Raw genomic sequence first — 12,166 nt, forward strand, 5'->3', positions numbered from 1 at the left:
TAACTTATTCCTTCAACCCACCGGCTCATCGTCCAGGGCTCACCGTTCGTTTGTGTTTGCGCCGCCCGGTCCTGATTGGCTCGTCCCGGAAATCAGCTGATCCAATCACCGCGCTCGAAATTCGTCCGCAAGTTGTTGATTTTTTGTTTTGTTTTTGTTTTGTTTTTGTTTTGTTTTGTTGTGTGTGTGTGTGGCGGAAATGGACTCCCAAGAACGCCCCCCAGCGAGTTTTGCAGAGACTTGCAAAAAAAAAAAAATCTCTGCAAAACTCGTCCGCAAGGTGCGCACGCCCCCTTTCTTCTTTCCCCCCCGTCTCCGTCCGGGCTGCGCGCGCATCCAGGTGTGCGTTGTTCACGATCCCGGATTGGCCGTTTTTACGATCCTTTTCGTAACACCCCAAAGAAACGCCTTTAGATTCTATTGGCTACCCTCGATCAATTAAAGTTGTGGAAAAAAGTGTATTAGATTACACAAACGCCGCGTATTTGCTTCAAATGAACCGTCGCCTCCTCGGCAACCGATAGGACAGCCATCGCTTGCCCCGCCCTTCGAGCGCTGCAGAGCCGTGAGCCGCTTCTCTTAGCAACACACCTTTCTTTCCGTCACGCCATTTTCTTCGTGCGGCGGGCAGAGCTCCGAATTCGTGGTGTCGGTGGGGAGAACAAATACGGTAATCTAGTTATGTCGGAACAGGAGAATTTATTTATTTTTGACGTGTTTTTTGTGTGTGTGTGTGTGTGCTCGTTTTGCCGGTTATTTCTTTGCAGCCACGTCTGATTTTTAACTATTTCCTCAACCGCTCGATTTTCGCTTGCGGTAAGGAGGCCACGCAAAGGTGACAGCCATTTTAGCTAACGCGTTAGCTTTTGGCGACCGACCCAGAACTATAACGTTATCGATTTACTTAACTAATAGATGATTAAAATACACATTCAACGTGTGAGTTTACGGCCAGACTGTTCTCTGCCCCTCGCTAAGCTGCTGGAATTGTTTAGGTGGGTCGTTGTGGTCATGGTGATTTTTCACTGTGTTCGAAATGTAAGCTAACGCTAACCCATCGGAAGAGGCTAGGCTCTCCCACCGCTAAGGGAGTAAGAGTGAGAGGTGCAGGTAGCTTGGCTATAACACTTATATATCGCAAGCAGTCGCCCTCTTGAATACATGTGTAGATACTTCTGAAGTAAATGCCAGTAGCTGGTGAACAGCATTGAACTGCCAGATGTGCCAGTGTGGTTTGCATTCCAACATCATCTCCATGTCTGGGAATTCATTGCCTTATTCCTCATAACAACACTGCCACCAAAAGAGCCGGGACTATTGGAGACATGACGGCTCGGTGAGGTGGGAGGGTGTCGAGGAAAAGGAATGAGTTGTACACAAAATGCTTTCAATTGCTCTTTTATGGACTACTGGAGGGAATTTTTCGTTTGGAAACTTGTCGCTTTTTGTTCTCGTACTTAAGTCAGTGTCATAAACAAACTCCTCCAATTGGAATTTCGGATAGCATTCGAGCTTTCACGATCTCTTGACTCCAGTAGCACATTTATATTGCCAAATGAAATGTGAGTGGTGTGCATGTGCACCTGCACGTGTGTTTCTGTTTAGGAGAATTCTCAACAAGTCATTTTCTGTCTTAACAATCTACCATAAGTGATGCCGTGATTTTAAATGCAGTAGTTCATCCCTTTATATCTTTTATAGGACCAGACATGCACAGAGACTGCCCTCTTGACTGCAAAGTCTATGTTGGCAATCTTGGCAACAATGGAAACAAGACGGAACTAGAAAGAGCTTTTGGCTATTATGGCCCACTCCGCAGTGTTTGGGTGGCAAGGAACCCCCCAGGCTTTGCATTTGTAGAGTTTGAAGATCCCAGAGATGCAACTGATGCAGTGCGTGAGCTTGATGGAAGGTAGGCAACAATTAACACGTAATGGCACATCTAAAAAGAAAAATAGGGAGTTAATTTGCTTGTGCTAAAGTCACAGTTGGAGATTGGTTCTAATTTGTGCCCCCTTTTTCATTATTTATTTATTATTTATTTATATATATATATATAAACAGGACATTGTGTGGTTGCCGAGTTCGAGTGGAGCTGTCCAATGGTGAAAAACGCAGCCGCAACCGTGGTCCTCCGCCTTCCTGGAACAGACGTCCTCGAGACGATTACAGACGTCGAAGCCCACCACCCAGGCGAAGGTAACCTAGACAGTTTTATGTGATCGCAGTGCCCATAATGCCACTAAACCTTATATTTTATCTCCTACTTTAACCCTTCTCTTTTAGGGTAGGGTAAAAGTTCACACTGACCTACAGTATTTCCTGGTAACTACATGTTTTGCATTTTAGACCTTTCTGTTGTTGGTAGTATTTTTTTGTTCTGTGGTTATACATACTGCAATTTTTGTGATTCCAAAACCTGCAGACTCATCTTCTTCATTACACTTTTGGTCATTTTAAATGTGGCACCAGAGAGTTAGATATTCATAATCAGCAATTGGTTTTACAATTTGGTATACAGTTGGGATGTTTTACTGAATATTTCAGTGTACCTTTTTAATATAGTTAAGTATTTCATTAAGTTTGACTCTGAAAACTTTCACTTGCTTCGAGCACAAATGTATTTTTGAAGTGTATCATTTCCTGTTCACTTCCAAGAAGCTTTGGATTCTAGAGTTTCGTTTTTGGAAAATTACAACTAGATAGTTGATAGGCTTAGATAATTACTATGCAATTTCAGTACCCTTTAGTTGTGTATGTATAGAGGGAAATGAAATTATCACTTGTGATGCCTTTCTTTTTTATTTTTATTTTTTTTGATTTGAGGTTGCATTTTATTTTCCATCTATATTAATAAGAATGAACCCCGTTGCAGAGTCACCACCATGCCTCTTCTCACCACCCTCTGAGTCAGTCAACTAGTCCTCTTTCAGCATCATGTGACCGCTGACCGGCGTGCACCGTTCAGCTTGGCTGGTGTCGTGTCACATGACCCAGGCATGGCCAGTCGTCAGGTTGCACCAGCCCATTGGTTCCTGAGCATGCCGTTCTCAACCTCCTCCTCCAACCTTAACCCAAACGGCAGCGGCCCACTTCACATTTCCGACCAATCAGCGTTTTACGTTCCCAAATGTCTACACTACAACCTACCGGCAGCAGCCTTCGGCTAACCAATAAAAGCAGGGAAAAAGCCACAGCCAGCCCCCATCTGCCTGCCAACTAATCACCTTGCAGCATCTGGCCAGTCCTATTCAGCCAATTCTGCCTACCCGGCCGACAGTCTGCCTCCCTTTCGTCATATCTAGCTTGTTGAAAACCAAAATACTAGTAAGTTTTTCCTGCTTCATTCAGTACACTGCTGATTAGTTTTCAAAGTGAAGAGACAGCTGGTTTAAAAAGGTTGTTTGAATCATAATGGTTTGCTTTCTTTCTCACTCTTAACTTTATTCATTGTTTCAAAGGGGAATGGCCCAATACCCAGTGTCTAGAACCTTAACATTACCAGAGATTTGGATGATAGGTGATCTTCTGGTGTGTCTAGGGGCACTGAGCTGAATTATGAAGTCACAAGACTGAAAACTACTCCTTAACCCCTTTTTTAAAAATCCTGTTTTTGTGTGATCTCTGCAAATTATTTTAAGTTTAATCTATTGTCCATCTATTTTTTACTCCTGATGCCCAATACATTAGCATTGGTTTTGTTATGAACTTCTTTGTATGCACACTTTTCATGTCCAATGGACTAGTTTCATATAGTGGTCTGTAGAGCTGTGCGATATAACCAAAATCTCATATCCTGATATAGTCGTTTCATAGCCAAGTAACTAAATATAACGATACAGAACATTTTCAGTAAATTAAATTAATAAATAGTTTCTGGTCTTTGTCCCCCCCCCCCCAAGCATGTGCACACTGTGTGTGTGTGTGCATGGAGGGGAAGCCCCGCCCTCACTGAACCACAGCAGAGAAGAGTAGCACGACTATAAATGATAGCAAAATGCAATAGAAGGTCTCACACTGAGCTGAAATGAAAGGGGTGCACATAAATTAGGTGACTAACATTATGTAAACATAGCATCTACTGTGTAATGCTGTCATTTATGGGCACGTTAGTTTCTCATCTCCTCTACTCCACTGTCCGTTTCACTGCGGGCGAGGCTCAGTCCCTCCACACAGAGGAGAGACAGAGCGATGGAGAGTTGACGACAATTACACTAGTTACTGCAAGTGCAATAAAAGCTTCGCGAGTAAAAAGCCCATGATTAATTTATTAACGTAACCCCAGCAAAAGATGGACAGACAACACAGGATGAAAAATATTGCCGTAAAGATTGATTTGCGATACTGAAATACACAATAGAGCTTAATATGAAACGGTAGATGTTTTTCTATTGTCGCACAATATATATCACCATATTGCACAGCCCTAGTGGTTTGTGTTCGTGTGTGTGAAGTTCCCACGTGCTCGTCCTGCAATGCAAAGTGTCCCCAGACTGGGAAAAAAGGGAGGGGGGGGGATCAGCTATTGGGCATTAGGAAGTTCAAAGACAGATATAATGCTGCTTGACTGCTATGCCCCAACCATATTCACAATAAGCCTTCCTTGCCGTCAGGCATGACAATTTTTCATAACAATTGGACCCCATTATCAATAATGTTTGAAATAGGCACATGACTTCTATACAGAACAAAAGTATAGCATGTCTTGATGCATGCTCAATAATCCAGGTAAGGAAGTTGAATCGGTTCATCTGGACACATTGGCAAGAAACGTTTCATCGCTTATCTAAGTGACCTTCAGTCTAAACTGACTGCAGGTATCTCTACCCTCTCTAAAAGCACAGTGGCATAACAACAACAAAAAAAAACTTGTGCAAATTACCATGACCATTAACTAGAGTTACAATAGCTGTGTGTACTGTTTAGAGGATTGGGGAGCAGTTGCAATCACAGCATTGTAAATGGCGAAAGTATGACAGGATGTGTGATTACAGCCTGTTGTGTTTGTATGATTAATTCAGTGGCCTGTAACATCTCTTAAGTTTCTGGCGTCTATTCTGTTGTTCTGGATGTGATGTTCATTACTGCCTACCCATTGGTAGGCAGTAATGAACATCACATCCAGAACACTTCAGTTTTATGGAGATGACGAGGGACATCATTATAGAGGGGGATGAAACAATGGTCCTTTATGATGTTAAGCTCCTCTTCACGTGCGTTCCTGTTGATGAAGTAGTGGAGGCAGTCCATATGAAATTACAAGACGACCCCACCTTTAGCAATGGACCACCGTTAACACTGACCGAGTGTGTCTGCTGCTGAAGCTGTGTCTTCAGTCCACATACTTCACATACAGGCAGTACTAAAGGCAGAAACATGGGTGTGCGTAAGAGTACATCTATTGCCATCTTACAATGCTGTGATTGCAACTATTTCCCAATCTTCTGTGGATAGTACACATGGCCATTGTAACTCTAGTTAATGATCATGGTAATTTGCATATTAAACCGATTGTTGTTTTTGGTTGTTATGCTACTGTGCTGTTTATAAGGGTGGGGATACCTGCAGGCAAGACTGAAGAGGTCATTTAGATGAGTGATGAAACATTTCCCAATAAATGTGTTCAGATGAACTGATTTAGCTTTCTGTGAAAAGTATAGAATGGTACATGCCTGATATAAATGGATTAAATTGAGAACTAAGCATGTGACACAGAAGCACATACCTTAACAAATCATACATAGTGCCGTTATAATCACCACAGGCTAATTTAGCTCTTTTTCTTCAATTGAACATTAACCTTTATCCAAACATCCTAATCCAGTGTTCCAAGTTTTGTGAGAAAGGTAGGGAAACTGTGCACTTTGTGTGCTATGGCTAATCTTGGATGCACTGAATGACAGTTCACAGGGCCACCGTCTTCATAGACCTGGTCCATTACTGAGCAACATGTAATATTGGAAGACACTGAGGTCATGTACTAGACAAAATAGTCTTTCTCATGAGACGCACAGCTAGTCTAAAAGTGCTGTGTTGCAGGAGACCCATTAAGGGATTGCAGGCATTATGAGGAATGGGAAGCTTTGGGGTCAAGAGGTAAACAATCGATTTTACTTTAGTCTTTAACATTTTCCTTTTGTTCTCTGTCAGATCCCCCCGCAGGAGGAGTTTCAGCCGTAGTCGGAGCAGGTATGTATGTTTTGATGAATTTTGCTTGAGTCGCCCAATAAGAAAGAAATGTGTGGATTTAGGATAGCAATTTTTCTTGTACAGAATAAATTACAGCAGGTAAATGTATGGGAATACCCATTTAGTCAGGGGGAAAAGACAACTGAATTCATGATTCCCACAATCATTAATATCCTAATTTTAGACCATGTGCTTAAAACGTGACAATGAACAGCAGGTGCTTGTCTAAACAAAAAGCAAACCATGATTCCCAGATGATTTGTCTTCTACATCTTGTACTACTACTTTCAGCTGCTCCCATCAGGGGGTTGTCACAGCAGATCGTCCGTTTTCATCTCTTCCTGTCCTCTGCATCTTCCTCTGTCAAGCCAGCCACCTGCATGTCCTCTCTCACCACATCCATAAACCTCTTTGGCCTTCCTCTTTTCCTCTTGCCTGGCAGCTCCATTTTCAGCATCCTTCCCCTAGTATACCCAGCATCTCTCTTCCACACATGTCCAAACCATCTCAATCTTGCCTCTCTTGCTTTATCTCCAAACCGTCCAACCTAAGTGGTCCCTCTAATATACTCATTCCTAATCTTTTCCTTCTTCATCACTCCCAATGAAAATCTTAGCATCTACAGCTCTGCCACCTCCAGCTCCACCTCCTCTCGTCAGTGCCCCCATTTCAAAACCATATATCATAGCTGTTCTCACTACCATCTTGTAAACCTTTCCTTTAACTCTTGCTGGTACCCTTCTGCTGCAAGTCACTTCTCCACCCTGCCTGCACTCTCTTCTTCACCTCTTCTGCACTCCCTGTACTTTGAACAAGTTGACCCAAAGTACATCTTCGTCACCTCTACTCCTTGCATATTCACCATTCTGCTGTCCTTCCTCGCATTCACATATGTGTATTCCATCCTGCTCCTACTGACTTTCATTCTTCTCTCCGGTGTATACCTCCACCTCTTCAGGCTCTCCTCAACCTGCACACAATGTCATCCGCGAACATCATGGTCCACAGAGACTCCTGCCTGATCTCGTTAACCTTTCCATAATCATTGCAGATTCCCATCCCTACTACAAATAATCTGGGAATTCAAATATGTGGATTCCCAGATTATTTGTAATTTAAGTTTTTTTTTTGTTTTTTTTTCTAAAAGAGTGATTATGATTATATATTTGTATATTTCTGACTGGGTGGTTTGACTTCTGTAGGTCCCTCTCCAGAGAAAGGAGGAGAGAGCGATCCGTTTCCCGGGATAGGAACCACAAACCCTCACGGTCTTTCTCTAGATCGAGGAGGTAATGACATTTTTTCTATTCTTTTATTCCTTTGTCAATATTGCTATATCATAAACTGCCTTCTAAAGGAGTTTTTCAGTTACTTAAGGTAAAAGTGGTTAAAAGTTCTTGGTGGGGGGAAAAAAAAACTAAAATGTGAATTGGTTCCCTCCCTTCATGTTTCGCCCCTTCACTTGAAAAGGTTTGAATAGACTTGATGTGACAGCTAAGTATTCCGAGTCACTGGACGACATGTTCTTGTGTGAATGTTGCTGAGTTGGTTTGGCCAGTATGTCTCGTTTGATTTTAATTCTCGTTTCCCCTTGTAGTCGCTCCAGGTCAAACGAGAGGAAGTAAGGACACGTGGCTGTCAGGAGTGAAGGGATCAGAAGATGAATGATGAACGGTTGTGCTGGATTTATGTGAAGAACTTAAGCCAGACCATGTCCCCCTCTCCCCCAAAAAAACACAAAAAAAAACTTTATAAATATTTTAGAGGTCTAGGGTTTTGTTCCTTCTAATGTGATGTAATGCTCCTTATTCTTGGTTTGTATATTTCATTGTGTGGGTATGTCCAGGAGTAATTCTTTACCCGGGTCTTGTTAATTCTCTTCAGTACTGAAACCTAGTTGCTCCACCCAGCATTCCAATCACAAGTGAATCACTTAAACACTTTCTTTTGTCAATGAATGTACTTTGTAGTTTGACATAGCTTAGTAGTTGTCCATTATTCATGTGTAAACGCCAACTGAGTTTTGTGACTGAAAAAAAAGCCGTGTGAAAGGAAGTCTCCCTATTTTGACCCACTGTTTAGCAACGTTATTTATCTACGACATTCATGGGGAAGGTCCCTGTTAGCAAGGGTTAGTCAGTTACAATGATGGCAATCAGATTTGAAGTGTTTTCCTTTACTGATGAAGAGGATGTAATCAACACAAGTTTTGGTTTTTGACCATAAAAAAAACTGTCCACTGTATTTTCTTCGATCTTTGTAATTTTCTCTTCATTAAAAAAGATGTTTGTTGTAAACTTGCGTTTCAAGAGTACTGTTGTCTACCAGTCAGGCAAGTCTTTCCACTAGATGGCAGTATTGCACAGCGTCAGTTATCCTACAGTTCTGTACTGTTGCTTCAGTCATGGCACGGTTTTACTGTGTGCTGTAGGTGACTCTGGGCTTCTTCTCACCAGAAAGTAGCTTGGAAATGTTATGGGCTTGTTTTCATGGTGTCGTTTTTTAAATCTATTGTAGAGGTCGTTGTCCGCGATGATTTCACAGAGGCGCTGCGGATCCAGAACTTAGGAAGAATGACCCGTTTAACGTTTGATGAGTTATGCGGCAATAGGACACCTCATGGCGTCCGCGTATCATGGGGTTCCAACCCTAAAATACTCCTCACTGCAGGGTGCAGATCGTGGCGGGGCTGACGCCCCCCCCCCTCCCTTTCCCTTTATGAGATGGGTTATTCTCAATTACGTGGCTTTCTGTTCGCATATGACGTCACGAACAGATGGAGGGCCGAAAGTGGTTTTCTACATAGGAAGCGCTGTCACAAACGTTCGAAATGCCTGTTTGGCGTCATTAACTGAGAAACCACAAGGAGTTTTTATTGAGTACCAAAAGTTGTTGTGCATGGGTGGGGTGCAAGAAATTGACCGAAAACGTCGGAAGAAAATGGCTTGCGAACCGCCGTGGGTGGTCAGGAGGAGCGGGGTCGGATAACGCGCGTGTGTGCAGTGACCACTTAATGACTATTAGTAGCCCTATATGTCATATGGGTTACACCATGACCCAAAATGTCATGCCAAGTTTGTATGTCGTGACACCCTTTACATTGGTCAACACTCTCCTCAACAGTTGGCAAGTAATACAAGTTTCCACTCGTGGATGTCAAACCTGCCACCGTCCTTGGTAACCATGCGACTGTCCCCTTTCTTGAAAGTGATTGTCGCCCCTCCGTTTGTTGCTCTTGCCACCGAAAATATGTCATGTGGGTATGAAGATATACAATGTATCCCGTAGCTGTGCTCTGTGCTGTCGTCCGGCGCTGTCTAGTAGACATATTGTAAACTACTAATAAGACACGTTAGTCCCTAGCTAACGGGTCTGACCCTTTAGCTGAGCGGTTAGTGACGTCGCCTTGTGGTGCAGTACACCTCGTATCGAATCCCGCACCGGGCAAGAAAATAACCGGTTACGTTGGTGGCAGCGGTGGGACCCGGAAGTGTGCAGATCCTCAGAAGTCTCTTCGGAGCGCGGGAATAACAAAGCGCGAGGGCGCGCTTCCGGGAGAGGGTGACGACTGTAAACTACTAATAACACACGTTAGTCCCTAGCCAACGGATCTGACCCTTTAGCCGAGCGGTTAGTGATGTCGCCTTGAGGTACAGTACACCTCGTATCGAATCCCGCACCGGGCAAGAAAATAAACGGTTACAATATGCTTCTATCTGATATTTTACATTAGGTGCTGTTCATTTAAATCAATAATGTATATTTTTCTTAACTCTCATATTGACAGTTTTCAACTAGCCTATACAGTATACTACAACAGCATCATAGAATTCCCGAAATTCAGTCATGGCTTTTGGTTTTGGTGCGCTACCCCAAGATTTTCAGTGGCCCCATTTGGCCCCCCCTATGAAACATTCCTGGGGGCGCCACTGATACAGTGTATCCCGTAGCGGTGCTCTGTGCTGTCGTCCGGCGCTGTCTAGTAGACATATCATCACCGTTCCTCTTCGTTGTGCTATTCCACTGCACTTGGTGCCATCGGCTAACTCCACTGAATGGGTCTCAGGCTGGGATGAGTTGTCGAAGCTTTTAAACTTTCCGATGTCGTTCACGATGTGGGATGTTGCTCCTGCATCCACCATGATGCCTTTCATCTTCACGTTGACTTCTTGGTGTGTATTATTAATGCAGTAACTGCACCACGCTTTTCGAAAACATTTTCTTGCCTTGTGCCCTTTTATTCCACACCTGTAACACGTCACGTTGGCATCTTCATCTTTTCTGTTGCTAGAGTGCGTGCGTCTCGGTGGGGCCTCGGCCTTGCCGTGCACATGTCTTCATCACATTATCCGTAGCTCTTGCCGTGTTCACTTTCTCTGCCTCTTCATTGACCCGTAGTCTTCTTTTATTTAAAATTTATCTCTGATTTTTTCTCCCAATTTAGTGTCCAATCGATCCCTATGTTAATTCAAACACCCACCCTCGTACTGCATGCGTTCGCCAACTGCATCTCTCCGGCCGGCAGTCTCGAAGGAGACGCCTCCCCACTTTCGTGACAAGGCGACTGTTGCAAGTGTAGGTGCATATGAATAACAGACAGAGTCGGGCTGTGTCGCTTAGTAACATGTATTCACCGGCTGTGCCCATAACAGAACTGAGGCATGTTACACAGGGCAAGTATACATCCATCAGTGCCCCCAGGGGGAGCTGTTGGCTGCATAACATTACCCTACAACATCTCCCTTCCTTTCGTAGAATACAATACTAAGTAATATAATGGATAGTATTAGCCATTAGAACATTAGTGCTCATATCCCAATATTAAAGTAGTGCATTGGAAATAGTGCATCAAGAAGGAACAGCAAGTCAATATCAACCAAAACCTCTGCAGAACAATAACGACAAAATGGTAGCATCAGAACATCCACAAGACCACTGAATAAGAACATTAGAAGTGAACATCACAGTTTTTGTTTCGTTTTTTTTTTTATGTCCACAGTCCAGTGTGTGTGTGTGTGTGTGTGTGTGTGTGTGTGCGTGCGTGTGAGCGTGTGTGTGTCAATCTCAGTACAGTGTATGACCTAGAGGTCAAGTCTTTCTGGAGGCTTAATCTGCCTCCCGCTCCGGGAGAAGGCCCGGCCCTGTAACTCACGGCATGGTGCGGTCACAGCCTGTGGGGGAGATGGCGGCGACCTCGGGGCTGACGACCTTGGAGACATTACAGGGCTGCTGACGACTTCCTCCATGCTGCCCCCGCCCACATGGCCCCCTTCAGCTGCACACGCGCCCACAGGCTGCTCCGGTGGCCGTTCTGTGTGGGCTGACGGCTGTGGAGGGGCAACCTCCGCTGGTCGGAGATCAACCCTGTTGCGACGGTACGTGGTTCCCTCCATGTTGACGAGATAGGACCGCGGTCCCACCTGCTGCAGGCATACTCCTCTCCTCCATCGGCCCGTCCTGTCACCCGGGATTGGTTTCATCCTGACAGGCTGGCCGACGTTTAGCTCTGGCAGATCCCTCGCAGTTCTGTCATATGTCAACTTCGCTGTCTGATGCTTCACCCTCAGCTTGTCTGTGACCCCAGTGATGATCTGAGGTGCTAGCAGCTGGTCGGCCACAGGGAGAAGAGTTCTCAGCCTCCGTGACATCAGCCGTTGTGCTGGGCTGCCGCGCATGTCCTCAGTGGGCGTGTTTCTCCAGTGTAGAAAAGCCTTCCAGGGGTCCTCGTCGGCCCGGTCTGCTTTTCTGCATAGGCCTTTCACAATCTTCACTGCAGACTCTGCTTTGCCGTTAGCTTTTGGGTGTCTCGGGGAGGACATGACATGTTCGAAGCCCCACTCCCTCGCAAACGCCCGAAACTCTCCACAATCAAACTGACCTCCACAGTCGGAAATGACCCGGTCAGGGATACCGTACCGTGCAAACTGCGCCTTGCACCTTCAGATGGTCGTTTCTGCCGACAGGTCTGGGAGTAGAT

At 44.5% G+C, this 12,166-nt stretch overlaps 1 protein-coding gene across 1 annotated transcript; it reads left to right on the top strand.

Moving 5' to 3' along the window:
* Positions 1-470: 470 nt before the first annotated feature.
* Positions 471-8,476, top strand: srsf3b (serine and arginine rich splicing factor 3b). The gene is made up of 6 exons (XM_056273680.1): positions 471-670; positions 1,702-1,912; positions 2,065-2,199; positions 6,151-6,189; positions 7,392-7,478; positions 7,787-8,476. Exons 2-6 carry the CDS (start codon positions 1,710-1,712, stop codon positions 7,812-7,814), a joined length of 492 nt encoding a protein of 163 aa, XP_056129655.1. The 5' UTR covers positions 471-670; positions 1,702-1,709; the 3' UTR covers positions 7,815-8,476.
* The last annotated feature ends 3,690 nt before the right edge of the window (positions 8,477-12,166 follow it).

Source organism: Lampris incognitus, chromosome 2, assembly GCF_029633865.1.
Source record: "Lampris incognitus isolate fLamInc1 chromosome 2, fLamInc1.hap2, whole genome shotgun sequence".
NCBI lineage: Eukaryota > Metazoa > Chordata > Actinopteri > Lampriformes > Lampridae > Lampris > Lampris incognitus.